The 14,441-nt window shown below is 45.0% G+C and overlaps 1 protein-coding gene across 1 annotated transcript in view; it reads left to right on the top strand.

Annotated features, from left to right (window-relative positions):
- Nucleotides 1-7,001, top strand: part of KIF13B (kinesin family member 13B) — a 241,569-nt gene extending 234,568 nt beyond the window's left edge. The window contains exons 38-40 of the mRNA XM_072634812.1: nt 451-513; nt 3,373-4,381; nt 6,591-7,001. Of these exons, the coding sequence (XP_072490913.1) occupies nt 451-513; nt 3,373-4,381; nt 6,591-6,880 (1,362 nt within the window). The 3' untranslated portion in view covers nt 6,881-7,001. The remainder of the gene's footprint in view (nt 1-450; nt 514-3,372; nt 4,382-6,590) is intronic.
- The last annotated feature ends 7,440 nt before the right edge of the window (nt 7,002-14,441 follow it).

The following is a 14,441-nucleotide window of genomic DNA, read 5'->3' as shown; positions in this document are numbered from 1 at the left end:
TCCTCCCTGATCCTTTCCTTTAGCTCAGATCTCCTGTGATGCTTTCCCTGAGTGCCCTGGGGCCCAGGGATCTCTCTCCTTCTTCCAAACTCCTACTGCTCTTCACATCACTTTTTTGAACCTTGGTGTATGTTGCTTCATCTTCTTAGTTGCGTTTTTGTTTTGTCTTCCCAATTAGATTGTCAGGGCCTTGAGGGCAGGGTCTTCAGACCACTTGGTGTTCTCTGCCACACCTTGAATGGATTCAGAACACTTGGCACTCCATGACTATTTTTTGAGCATGACTTGCTAACAGAAGTCATTAAACCATTAAAATTCACCTGGGGTGTGCTTTTTGACTTGCTCTCAAGTTTGTTTAATTAAAGTATTCTTCTCTGATTATCCCTGTTCTGCTAAATGCCATCTTTTATCGTCAGTAGACCTACATTTTCTTCCCTCTTTTCATTTCAGTCTATTCCCAGAATTATGGTACAGCCTGTCAGCACGGAGATCAGCAGGACCAAGACAAAACAGGTATTTGTGCCACCACTGACAGCTAAGCCAGCGGTGCCTTCCCTGCTGCTAATCATGGCTGCCCCCGCATGCAGTACACAGATGGAATGATTTTTTGGGGCTGCACTTGCGCTGATTTTTTAAAACTTTACTTTTTGATAATTAACTGTAATATAGGTCACTTCCTACCCCCCCCCCCCCAGCCTGTCCCCCACCCTCCCACTTTCCCATGTTCCCTGTTATAGTTTCTATTTTCAACTTGCTAATCATATGATTGTTTAACTTTTAGGTGCTTGACTGCTAATGCAGTCTGCTGCTTTAATAGCCCACTGCTAGGCATTGAAGCTTTCTATAAACAGAACAATCTCCTTATTCCAAGTGTTTAGCTTAATTCTCAGTTTTACATTTCATTCTGATTCATGATATCAGTGTGAAAAGACTAATGCTAAGCTGGGAGAAAATAGTCTCTTATGATCTCCCACAGATCAACAGCTCTTCTAGTCTTATGAATAGCAAATCTATTTTCTCCCACTGTGCTTTCATTCTCTTAGCTAAAGTTATCTACATAGGAAAATTTTATTTATTAAAACAAAACAAAAAAAGGTCCAGCGATTGGAAGGACGATTCAGGCCTCTGCCAACAACTCTCAGCTCTGAAGGACGTTCTGGGAGGAATTGCTATTAATGTGGAAAGAGGGGCAGACCACAAGGCAGAAGACCTGGTGTCTTTTAGCTGAGCCACTGTGCAAATTTGAATCCAACATGAACTAAATCTCTGTGGTTCTGTTTCCCCCTGTGTTGAAATAGGACTGTAATGCCTGCCTTAATATCCCTGACAAGCTTATTATGAGGATTTAATGAGGCAATTTAGGCCAGTCTCAGAGTGGACAGCTCCTCTTGGGCCTGAACAGTTATGGGCCACAGTGTCAGAGAATGCTGACTAGAGTGGGACTCAGGCCCAGGCTGAGCCTGTTATTTACAGGTAGGTGACTTTGGTCTGGTCATTTTGCCCAGCTAGGAATCAGTTTCTTCACTGGAAAATGAGAATTAAGTGATTTCTAAGTGACTTCCGGCCTTGATAATCCAGAATTCTCTTGAGAATCAGATAAGTGGTGTTGTGGCTACTTGCTTCAGGACCAGATTTCTTACTAATGCCCTAGTCTTTCTCATGCCTTGAAATGGTGCCTTCAGTTGTCCCTGCAGGGTCAGTGATCTTAGGAAACAAAATAGAAAATGATAAATAAAATATATACAAGTTGCAAAAAAAAAAAAAAAAGATTGAAAGACCTTAATCTTTTAGAGTAGATGTGTTAGTGAAGGTTATTGATCTGTTGGATTTTGTAAACTTTGCTGCTCAGAAATCCATCACTAAAAGGGGCTGTTAATCTCAAGAGGTGCAGTTAATTTTGCAGCCTGGAAGTGTATGAGGAGGGAAAAGGAATGCCTTTGGAAACTAGGATATAAATGACAGCTTATGTAGAAATGCATGATTTATCAGACTGCCAAGTTAAGCCAAGTAACTGTAAGAGACTTATAGATCACAGACTCTTTCCCATTTCAAATAAATCCTGTATTTCAAATGGAAAATGACCATTCCTGTAATATAAATAATCTTTCAGTAAATATTGGAAAACATATTTCTTTTGCTGAAGCAGCCCTCCTTCCCCCAATCCTCTCTGCTTCCTCTCCTCCCCTATCATTGTTAATGGGTGAACAGACTGATAATCTGCCATCTTCATAAAATACTTATTAACCAAAGAACACCTCACCAGCTCCACTGATATACTGGAATTTGGACAAGCCGTGTCTATCAAAGTTCCAAATGAAATATGTGTTCTGTGTTTGTCCACTGCCAGGGTGACTCACAGGGAAAGTGATCAGAGAGTGAAGGGCCAGAACACTGAATCAGCCGCAGCTTCCCAGGAGTCCCCGCTAGCTTTTTGTGCCTTTGTTTCATGGCAGCCCAGGAACTCCTGATCAAGGCCATGGAACCAGTGTTTCCACTGCAGTCTCAGGAGCACCAGAGTGTGTTAGAGGAGAGAGAGAGGGCCGTGCACCTTGTGGTCAAGAAATGGAGCTACCCCTGTGGCTGCCCCAGCTCCTTCCAGTTAGGAATGTTAAGTCAGAGCCAGTGGGCACAGGGGTCATTATTTTTGTGCTGGTAAAAGCTCTTCTGAAGCATCTTCCAGTCCTCTGGTGAGATCATCATTTAAATTATGCGGGAGAAAAGTGCTTCTCAGCCTTTTTAATAATCCTCACAGTCGCCCTGTGAAGTGGACCTGTGTTTTCAAGGGAGGAAAGTCATTAGCCCAAGTCAGAGAGTCCTTGAGGTATTGAATGGCTGTTTAGTGTGAGACATTGACCCTCCACCTGGGCTCTGCCAGTGGACCCCACAATTCTTCTATAAGAGCTGAAAGAAATAATGCCATTTTTATTTCTGATTTCCTTAGCATGAAAAATTTTAAAATCACTGGCAGATTCCAAATATTCAAGCAGACATTCATTAACTTCCACTGTGCCAGTCCCTGGGTGCAGTGATAAGAATACAGAGGCAAAAATGAAACCTCCTCTGTTCTCAAGGACCTTCCATTTTATTGGAAGCACCAACCTCCCCCCTTCCAGGAGTCTTTGCCTGACCTCCCTAGTTGCTGTTATCTCCTTCATATTTATTTTGTGTATATTTCATATACAGTCATACATGTTTGAGCTGAACATAGGAATTCTGGAAACCAAAGATGAGGGGGGTAATGTATTTGAGGCACACAGAACAGACCTTCAAAAGGCACGGAGATCATAGATTGTGTGCAGGGAATAACATGAAGGTTGTTTTGCCTGGACCCAAGAGGGCATGAGTATTAAATTATTGTGCTTTTTGCTTCAGGTTATTCAGGAAGATGAGCAGAAAGATCGGTCTGAAACTACTCTACCATCTCCTGCCATTGGGAAGAATTCTGATAAAGGCAGCAAAATGCCTTCCCAGCAACTCCATTCTTCAAATGTCCAAACACAGGATACCCCAGAGGGTCCGCCCAGCCCTCTGAGTGAGGCCTCTAGTGGTTACTTCTCCCATAGTGTCTCAACAGCTACTCTGTCTGATGCCCTTGTAACTGGCATGGACACTAATGCTCACACTGGCAGTCAGACCCCAAGCACTCCCTCTAATCCGCTCTGCCAGGTAATACCTGAAGGCGATGGTCTGTTGCCACCAGTTATTTCATCCTCAGAAAGTTCTCGTTTGACTCAGAAAGAGAATTTGACCAACCCAGCAGAAGCCCAGATCCAGCCAATGGAGAAAAGCTACAATGGTAGCAGTCTTACCATAAAGCCTAAGGGATCAACTTCCCCTGTCAATAAGAATAAGGACCTGGAAGATCCCTCTCTTGCCAGTGACACAAAGAATTTTCTTCCTACTTCCATCCAACAGAAGGAATCATCCAGTCAGCAGCTCACAGCAGCAGAGGCTGCACCTGTCAGACAACCTGCCCGACCCAAGGGCCACACAAAGCCAGTCCCCAGCCTGGAAATCACCAAACCACAGCCGCCTTCTGACTTACTATCTCAGACTCCTGCTATGGCCTCTCCATTTAAGATCCAGAAGGTGAGAACTTCAGAGCTAAAGTCATTTACACAAATTCTGGGAGACTCTAACTGTCCCTCCAGTACCAACGAAGACCAGCTGACCTTAGGAGATCACCACAATCCAGGAGGGATAGCCAAGGAAAAGCTGGAGGTGGTATCGGACTCAGAAGACGCTGATGAAGTCCCAGAATGGTTAAAAGAAGGAGAATACGTCACTGTGGGCACTAATAAAACAGGAATTGTCAGATATATTGGACCCACAGATTTTCAGGAGGGTACCTGGATTGGAGTAGAGTTGGATCTCCCTTCAGGTGAGTCCAGCAGGCCAGCTTAGCTCAGTGTGACCCCACTGCCTTGAGTCTCAGACCTGGATTTAGGAGCTCCAGGACCAAAGCTGCCACTTACCTTGGTCAGGTCACTGTACTGCTCCAACTTGAGTTCCACGTCTGGGCCTTATTTGTTCAATGTTTACTGTTGCATTGCTCTGTGTTAGGCTCTTGAAATGTAACCTCTTTTCAAGAAACTTGCAACTTTATGGTGGACAAATATATTCCCAAATAACTACTGTATGGGGAGGACAGTATGATGAATGCAAAGGAGATAAAAGTCCCAGGCAGAGTGCTTTGAACATTCTGATAAAGGAAAGATCCCTTTCAAGCTGAAAGAGTGTAGAAGATTTCTTAGAGAAGCTGGATCCATCCTTGAAGGTGAGGGAAGGAAGGGACTTTAAAGAGGCAGAGGTAGAGGGAATGGGAACATCATGGGTAGGACAAGGTGGGCTGAGAACTGGGAAGGAGAGGTGAGCTTTGTCCAGTTGTAATCTGTAGGAGAATTATGAGGTAAAGCAGGATGGTGGTGTCGAGTCAAATCATGGAGGACCTTGAATGCCAGGATCGGGAATTTATAGTTTATTCAGTAGAGCGATGACGTGATCAGATCTGTCAGTGCATTAGGAAGATCATTTTGGCAACAGGATGAAGGATGCGTTGGAAAGAGGATAACCTTGAGGAAAGAAGAGCCATCAGGAGGCTGAGCTAAGGTATTTGTGATCAGTGGGTCACAGCAGCAAGGAAGGATGGGAAGGGACAAAGAAGTCACCAGAGTTAGGTAACACTTGACAGTTGGATAGAACATGGGGCCATGAGAGAGAGGGAAGAGTCCAAGTGAATGTCAGAGTTACAAGTCTTTGTGGATCAGAAGGAGAGTAGCAGTAAGTATCAAAAGTTAATGGAGGCAGATTTGGAGGGAAGGATTATTTTCATTTGGACATGTTGAATTTGATCAGCCTGTGTGGTAGGACATCTCAGTGGAGATGTCCCATGGTTTTTGGAAATGAAGGCCTAGTCATAGCATGAGATTAGCTGTGGAAATTTGGGATTATGATTGAAGTCAAGAGATGAGAAGATGTCCAGATGATCACCAGGCTCCCTCCACATCTTCTGCTCTTTGGGTCCTCCAGCTCAGTGGTGTTGTTTCCTTTCTTGTGATTTTTTTTTTCCATTCCAGAGAAGGTTAGGTATTGGATGAACAGATTGTCACTTTGTAGGGAAACTGAATTGTGCATAGTGATAGATGCGTCTTCCTTAAGAGATTCTGACATCATTTATAATAATTATTATTTCACATCGGCACATGAAAGGCCTGACTCAAGGTTTGTTATTCATCAAAGGCTCCTAGGCTGGTGGAGAGCTCAAGAGAGCCCTGGGTCTATCTCTTTACCACCGCCAGTAACTGTGCCTAACATGTTCTGAATGTGGAAGATCACAATAATCACCTTAAAACCAATCAATTTGAAATAATTTTTAAAAATTTGCTAAGCAGCAATTAGGAGAAATACCTAAATTCAAGATGAAAGTACAATATGTATTTTTTAGCCAAGTTGTAAAATGAGGAAATAGGTTATGTGACCCTCTAGCCTTCCTTCCAACTTTAACAGTCTTTTATTATGATAGAAATAACTTGACAGGATTATCCAGTCCCAACAGTTAGTTCAGCATGCCACTGTTGCTTTGTAAATAACAGTCATTCAGTACCATTCTAGCTCTGAGAGGGGGTGGTGTTCCTCACACAGGGAGGCTACGCAGTCAGGGGCATGCATCCATTCATGCATTATTTTCAGTGCCTATTTGACCATGCTTTACCTGTTCTGCTTTCCCTTGATAACTGACTAAGCTTCCCTGGTGGTTGCATTCCTCAAAAATAGGTGACTGGGTTTTACGTATCCATTAGACACTTAGTAAGGACCTACTGTGTGCATAACTCTTCTCAGTTATATGGCAAGCACTAAGGTGGTTGCTGGAGGAACTGCAATGATTCGTACTCTATAGGGTTGGCCTAAAAGTAGGTATCTCAAAGGAGGGGAAAACTGTAGTGTAGCCAAGTGCAAGGATTGTTCAAAGATGGCAGGGTTGGGGATGGAGGGAGGGGGTGCTGGTGACTTTGTCTCTGCTTGCAGGTAGAAAGAGATATCATACACAGCGCCTGCTAAATCCTTTTTTTTCTTCTTTGCTCTTATCCAAGGTAAGAATGACGGCTCCATTGGAGGGAAGCAGTATTTCAAATGCAATCCTGGCTACGGTCTCCTGGTGAAGCCAGGCCGGATCAAGAAAGCCACGGGGCCAGCCCGGAGACGCAGCACAGGCCTCAGGCTTCAAGGGGTAACAGCTGAGCACCGCAAGAGTGGGGGCTTGTCAGGTTCAGCCTCTAACTTGGCTTCGTTGACAGCCCTGGCCAAGGCAGAAGGGGGATCCATGCTGCGATCTGAGAGGAGCCAGAAGACCACTGAAAACCGGAAATCCTGGGCCAGCTAAATGGGGCTGACTAGCTATGACCCTGGAATTCCAGCACAGGATCTACCGCTTCCTTTCTAGGCCAACACGAATGAAGATTATGGGAAGGCTTTTCTCTCTACACCTTCAGATCCCTCTCTGATTACTGCCATGCAACTTCATGGTCCTTCCTGGGGACCAAGCTGCCTTATGGTTAACCTCCTGCCTATAAATCTAGAGCATCGCCCAGGCCTGGGGGGATTGGCACTTCCTGGTGGGAGCTCAGACAGAAGCATTGCAAGAAGCATGAACACTTTGACTCATCTGTCCTTCTGGAATGGAAGTGCACGTGACTGATGTCCAGGTTCTTCAGTGATCTTCAGGAGCTGTTCTTGCTGAATCCAGCTGAAAGTCAGGAGAGCAGGGAAGGCCCTCCTTCCACAAGCAGGGTAGCAGGGCTCTGGGAGGTGCTCCTCTGCCACCCAGCTGTGGGCTCATCTCCAGCCCTGCCCATACTGGGGTTTTTGGCTCTATTTTACTTCTAATCTTCTGATGATTCCATTAACCTCTTCTTTTTAAGTACAATTAAAACTGAAGCCTCCTTTCCCGGCCCCAAAGTATGACTTTTTCATACTGGCCTGAGATCTCAGGGCTTCTGTCCTGTCTGTAGGCCTAGGTCATTGAGTCCTTTCTGGAACCATTCCTTCCTTGTCTCCCACCCCCAAAAAAGGCTTTCCAAAACAGACCATCCCAGATAGGAGTCCTTTGTTTTCTTTGAGTAGCCTCACACCGCAGGGCCTAACCCCTCATCCCTTTCTCCCTTACTTTCTTTTACAGGGTATATAGTTTGAAAAGAACATCCTTGCCTTAAACCTGAAAGACTGTTTTGTTTCCCACTGATGCCCTTAACAGAATGTTCAGATAGTATTTATTTGTATTTATTTTTTTTTTTAATCCTAAATAATGTGCGAGCTACAATCTTTCACTGCCTTTTGTAGACCTGGGTGCCTTCACTTCACGTGTGCACAGAGCCTGCTTGGGGCCTCCGAGGAGATGGACAGCCTGTCCAGAAGTGGCTGGTTACTCCTGACAGTCTTGAGGGGGTGGGGGGGGTGGTTGCAGAGGGGCATTCTTTTAACTGCGTACTTCTTTCATTTTCACACACTCAAGTGGCCTTATTCAAATGAAATGGAAGCAAAAATAATTTCACAAAATTCTATATACTGAATAATAGTGATGTTTTTTGTTTTAGTCACCAGGGAAGAGGGGAAGGGGGAGGGCAAGCTTTCTGCTACTGTGCTGTGGTTGTTTGCTTGTTCCTGGGACAGTCCTGAAGCCAGGTGACTGACTCTAAGCACTGGACATTCCTTGAGTCCTGCCCCCACCTAGCCCTGATACTAGGGTTTAGCCTAGCTATTGTGTGTGTGTGTCTTACCTGTCTGTTTGTGTGACTATGTGTTTGAATTAGTTCCCACATGTATATCTTTAGTAGATATACGTTAACTAGGGCTAAATTTTAGTGACTCTGTGGTCTTGGATGGGGAAAAAGGCTTGATTTTTACCCACCTAACTGAAAGTTAGCATTTCTTTCAGACATGAATGTAGGCAGCAAAACATTCTGAGAACAGGTCTGTGGGCTTCCCCTGACCTCGAGAGGACCAGGCCCCAGAGGGTAAGACTGCTCCCTCTTTAGTCTCTTCTGTCCGCTGTAAGACCTTTTGGTCTACTTCCCAGAGGCTGTAGGCCTGGAAGGGATTCTGAGCAGCTACCTGGCCTGGACATAGACTGCCCTTAAACTGTCCTGGACTGCTGAGAATCTCTTTTCCTTAGACTTCATCTCTGATCAGCGTCAGCCCTTAGCTAAGGAACTAGGGGCAGAGCAGCCATCAGAGGGAGCCTAGCAATGGAAGGAAGGAGGGAAGGCCATTCTTTCGAAGAGGAAATCAGGGGCTTGTATGTTTGAACTCCTGCCTATGAATGGGATCCACTGAGCAAATTAAGCAACATGTTTTGGATGTCCCAGAAGCACCATAAGAGTCTAAGACCCCCAAGCTCAACAACTACGTGCTTCTCTGACCTTTGTATCTTCCCCAGAGCCCAGCCCCAAGCTGGTTGTTAAGTTCATATCATTCAGTGTTTGGAAAGTTTAATTAGTAAGTGGTTGATTTCGTACTTATGTTATCTGTCCTCCCCCAAGCCTTTAACATAATGAGTGTGCAAGAAACATGTCTACTTAATTTCATTTGCACATTGGCCCCTTATAATCATTCAATTGGTTCTCATGTTTGTAAGCCCCTGGTAAGCATCTCATTGGGAAATATCTGGGACTCCCAGGGAATTTAAAGTTGCTCCTGAATAGGGATGGTAAAAGTTGTCAGCTTCCCTGCAGGGCTGTTGGGTCCTTACCAGTTGGATTGCGCAGAGGCATCTACAGTGTGGTCAGTGGATTGTAAGCAGAAGAAAACTTGCCTCTAACCTTAGTTCTGTCATTGGTGTGGAGCAGTGGAAAAAGCACTGTCCTTGGTCAGGACCTGCGTTTGAATCCCGGCTCTGGTATTTCTTGCCTGGATGACCTTGGGCAAATTTCCTCAGTTTCCTTTTTTGTGTGGAATGAGAGTGTTGTAGTAGATGATCTCTGCTGTTTCTTTCTGCTCTGAATTTGCGGCCCTGAGTCCATTTCCCTTTCTTTGCCTCCGCTTCGTTGTCCATAAAATAACGAAGTTGGATGACAGGATCTCGAAGGCTCCCTCTGGCTACAAACCCTATGATCATCTTTGCAATGAATGCCTCTTAGGAGCAAAGGAAAAGGGAACCTGGGGGAGCTACCCCCTCGTGGGATTTAGTTTTCAGGGGAGAGGGAAGAAATGATCACTGGCACTCACAATCCAGATACTCGTTAAATAGCTGGGTGATGCCCTGTGAAGAAGCTTAAGCTTAATTAACTTCCATTAATTAAAATCCTAGTAATTGCTTGCAAAGCTGCCTTAAATTAAACTTCTTTAACAATCGGCTATTTTCCAAGTGATTTGCCTTTTTCTTCTCCTAATCTCCCTATGTTAGGTACAGTTGGACCGAAGAGGGTATAAACATTTGTAACCAAATGGTTTTAAACACACAACTCCAGCTCATGAGATCAAATCTCCGACTTTGTTGGCTTTCTCCTACTGGAGGTGTTCCCTGTGGTAGACAAAGTGGTACCCATCTCTTCTTTTTCTCTGACCATCCCTCATCTGCTCAGGGCTCTTGTTCACACCCCAGCAAACTTGGATACCAAGTTGTATCAGCTTTGATCCGGGAAGAAAATTGACCAGCTGCCAGATGTCTCTGAGCTCTGTCTCGGCAGCATCCAGGGATGGGAGCAAAGCATCCTAGGGTATTAAACCTCAAAGGGAGCGCAGAGACCTTCTGACCCAGCCCTCTCATTTTAGAGATGATGAAACTGAGACCCAGAGAAGGTGGGTGAGGTAGCAGAGCCTGGTGTCAGAACCAGGACTAGAAGCCTGGCCTTCAGCAGCCTCTTCTGACCAACACACTGCTTCATCACTAGGATGGTGGCCACTTGTAGGTTCCATAGGAAACACATGCAAAATGTCCATTCTGAGAAGCCACAGAGCTCTTCTCCACCCATTATTCAGAGAAGTAGGACCCTGGTGCTGGTGGAGGGCCTCTGTGTACTCAGGGATACTTTACTGCTCACCTTCCACACAGAGTGGGACTTTCCTTTTCCTAAGCACTTCAGTCCCTGTCTTTGAGACTGTAGCTTCTCTGAAAAAGTAGATTGGTTCTCATGTTTGTAAGCCCCTGGTAAGCATCTCATTGGGCATTGTCTGGGACTCCCAGAGAATTTAAAGTTGCCTCTGAATAGACATGGTAAAAGTTGTCAGCCTCGCTGCCGGGCTCTTGGGTTCTTACTGATGGATTCTCCAGAGGCACCCCCTCTGGACCCCCAGGGGGGAGCCAAGGTTGCCTGCTGACTCATGTCGCAGCTTGGGTATGTGAGCTTGGGAGGGTCGATTCTCAGCATCTCCTGGGATCAAGACGACCCAAGATGGTTCTGGTCATTGGCAGTTTTATAGAGAGGTACTCATTTTTATTCCTTCCCATCCTCAGTTTGCCTTTTGGGCTTGTGGCAGTGGATATCACCTCTCTGTCCTGATTTTCCACTTAACCTCACCACTGAAATCATTTTTGAAATCTTTTTGAGTCAAGATTCTCCTCTTCTTTATTTCCATTGATAAAACTGATGACACTTTACTCCCAGCGTGAGGGCAGGGGGGAGCACTTCCCCCACCCACACCCACCCCCTGACCCTTCCCCTCAGCTTTGTTTGGAAAGTGACTTGAAGGCTGTTTGGGTTACCAAGTCACATACCAAACTCTTCAGAGAAGTGACCCTATGGAAATCAAAGGGTGGCAGTATATATGCCTCTTTTTTTTTTTTTTTACGTTGTTTTTCTCTCATGCCTGTCAGTCAAATGAAGCACCAGAAGCACACTCGTAGGACTAACTGGAGGAAAGGGGTTTCCAAGAGCCAGGACCTCTTTGCTGTGACCTCATTCAATTAAAACCAACCTGACTCTAATAGAATTATTGACCTGAGTGTGTGTATGGAGACATGCTGGACAGCAGCAAATTGGTCCTGAATACCTCTCCCCTCCCCGTCCCCCAGTGTGCCTTTGGGCTTCCAGGGATCGTATCATTGTCCCTTATCCATAGAGAGCCAAGCCAGAGTTTCTTCACCTTTCTGGCAGCTCCAGGCTTCTGTCCTTGCACCCCCCTTCCCCCCCGCGCTGTGCTGACCCCCCATTTTTTCCCTTTAGAACCTGGGAGCAGACTGCTCCCCTGAACCATACGCTTAGACCAGCCAATATCCACTTAAACCCTTGCTTCTTGGGTGGGATTTTCATGTACTTTACATGGGAAAAGACATCGCCTCCCTAGAATTTCTGTAACCAATGCCTTCGGTCTCGGTGTAAGCTGGAGTTTTCTGTCCTTGGTCAGAATCTTCAAGGACAATTGCGCATTGCTTGGGATAACACGTACTTGTGTGATGGGGCTGCTTTATACAGACAGTCTCAGGAGGCGTCTGTGGACGGAATTCTGTGTCCTCCTGATTTGCCTATCATACCGATGAAGGTTAAAAGTGACGTTTCACATGCTACAAGTGAATTGGAATGTGTGAGCCTGAGCTCTGTCCAAGAGAGACTGCTCCAAATCCACAGTAGTAGGTATCTTATGCAGCCTGTGGATTCTCAAAAAGTAGTGCAGCCAAGGCCAGGCTGACTCAGTGGACCCCTATTTGCAACAGTGGTGTGTTGCTTAGCCCTTTGTACAAATGTGATTCCCACAGACACCTCCCAAAAGTGGGATGTGGTTTTTGAGTATAGTAGCACATAGAATCCTTGGGGTGTTTCCTTGACTCCCTTCACCCCAGAGCTCTTGCACTAACAACCACACCTTTCAAAGTGCCTTGTCCCTAGGACAGTGTCCACTGAATCAAAGGAGAGCCCCAAATACCTCTTTCAAGTGATTTTTCCTCAAGCATTAAGACCAACCTCAACCCATTTCATTCGTTCCTGGGAATATCCTGGGGCTCCTGTCCTTTGGGAAGACCTGTAGAGCACTGTTGATGGTAGTGTACTCGGGGGTGTGTGTGTGTGTGTGTGTGTGTGTGTGTGCGTGCGTGTGTGCGTGCGTGTGTGCGTGCGTGTGCGCGTGCATGCACTTAGTCCATGCTGTGTGAAAATTTTTTTTTTGGATGTACGTATTTCATTTCAAGGAAGTGTAAGGTTGAAAATGTTCAAGGCCTTTTCTTGGTTTTTTTCAGTTCTCTTGGACTGAGTTTCCTTTCACAGGCAAGGATGGGGTGGTACAGACCATTTGGGACTTCTTAGACAAAGAAATGGAAATGAATGTCTACAGCTGGTAGGTCTCATGAGGGGAGTTTTCAAGGCAGTAATGGCCATTTAGGCATGTGCAAAGAGAGGTGTGACACCCCCCCCCCCCCCCCCCCCAAGCAGAGGGGCCCTACTCCTTGGCAGAACTTGGATGTGGTGACCTGGATGTCCCCTTCATACAGGGGGTGCTGTACCGATGCTCCTTGCCTTTCTTCCTCCTGTGTGAGTGGGCCACACATTCTCCTCCCCTTATATTCTCATACATTCCTTTGGCTACCCAATCCCAGACCATGTCCATTGCCATGACGAAATGAGTCTGGTTGCTTCTACTCTCCTGTTCCCTAATACCCTGCCTCCAAATAGGCCCCTGAGGTGTTTAGATCAGACCTCATGGGCTTCAAGCGTCAGTATTGGCCTCCACTTGAAATTTAGCTCTGTCTCCTCCATCCGTGCAGTCACCAGGCCTGACGGCCACTGGTGGCATCTTCCCTTGTGTGGTACGTTGAGCCAGGGCAAGTTGGGTTTACTCCGCACAAATATAAATCTACCCAAACAGGAAATGCATGCGCTCAGACATGGGCTAGTTTCTAAAAGTCCTAATATTAAGAGTTAAATTTAGGCCTGGGTGGGGTTGGACCTGGGGAACTGTATCTCAGGTCCCTGGTTTTTATCCTGAAGACACTGATTTGATTGGAATCAAGATTATCTATTTTTACACAGTGGTCCATGATACCTTCCTTTTTTATCACTGACACTAATTGTAATTGACTATGTTGGGAGAGGCATGTGCTTCATTCTTCTCATTGTGGATTTTTGTAAATGTGGTGGGTTTGTATATAGAGGAGGGCTCATCAGATTTGGGGCTTATGTTGATTTTGTATGCATCAACTGAGAATTAACAATCCAAAGACAATGTAATGAATTGTAAAAATTTTAATGATTTATACTGTATAATAAACTAAACTATTGTAATATTGTATCATATACATCATGTGAACAACAGCATCTAAATAAAATCAAAATGATTCCTTGATCATATCTAAGAAGTCTGACTTTTCATTATTATGTTTAATTGTTATCAATCAGTATACTTCTTTTCCCAGTTTGGTTTTCAAATACTATAGTAGCCTGTCAGTTCAGGACAGGTGGTCTCTTCATATGTTGAATGGTCACAGTGGGACTACTTCATCTTTGTGGGTCAAGAGAAGCAGTTTTTAAAATGGAATTTAATTCAAGGGAATGTCTGTTTTCTCTGCTAAGAAAAAGATCTTTGTTCTGAAGAGGACACAACAAACATAGCTAACATAAGGAGTCAAAATCCATCCAAAGTAGATGGTAAAATACAATGTCTGAGTTTGCCACCCTGAACACTGAAGAAATGATGGGACCGATTGCTGAGGGACTGCGTGGGATCTTTGGGATACTGTGGAGAAGACTTGGAAAAGGGCATATCTTCCCATTTCCAAGAATGGAAAGAATAGCTTGCAAAATATAGTTGTGTGAGTTTGACCTTGATTGTGGGCACAATTCTTTTTTTTTTTTTTTTAATTAATTTATTTTTTATTTAACTTTTAACATTCATTTTCACAAAATTTTGGGTTCCAAATTTTCTCCCCTTTTGTCCCCTCCCCCCCCAAACACCAAGCATTCTAATTGCCCCATCACCAATCTGCCCTCTCTTCTATCATCCCTCTCTGCCCTTGTCTC

This window comes from Notamacropus eugenii, chromosome 1, assembly GCF_028372415.1.
Source record: "Notamacropus eugenii isolate mMacEug1 chromosome 1, mMacEug1.pri_v2, whole genome shotgun sequence".
NCBI classification, from domain to species: domain Eukaryota; kingdom Metazoa; phylum Chordata; class Mammalia; order Diprotodontia; family Macropodidae; genus Notamacropus; species Notamacropus eugenii.
The sequence above is the reverse complement of the archived record's forward strand: the minus strand, read 5'-3'. Positions and strand labels throughout refer to the sequence as shown.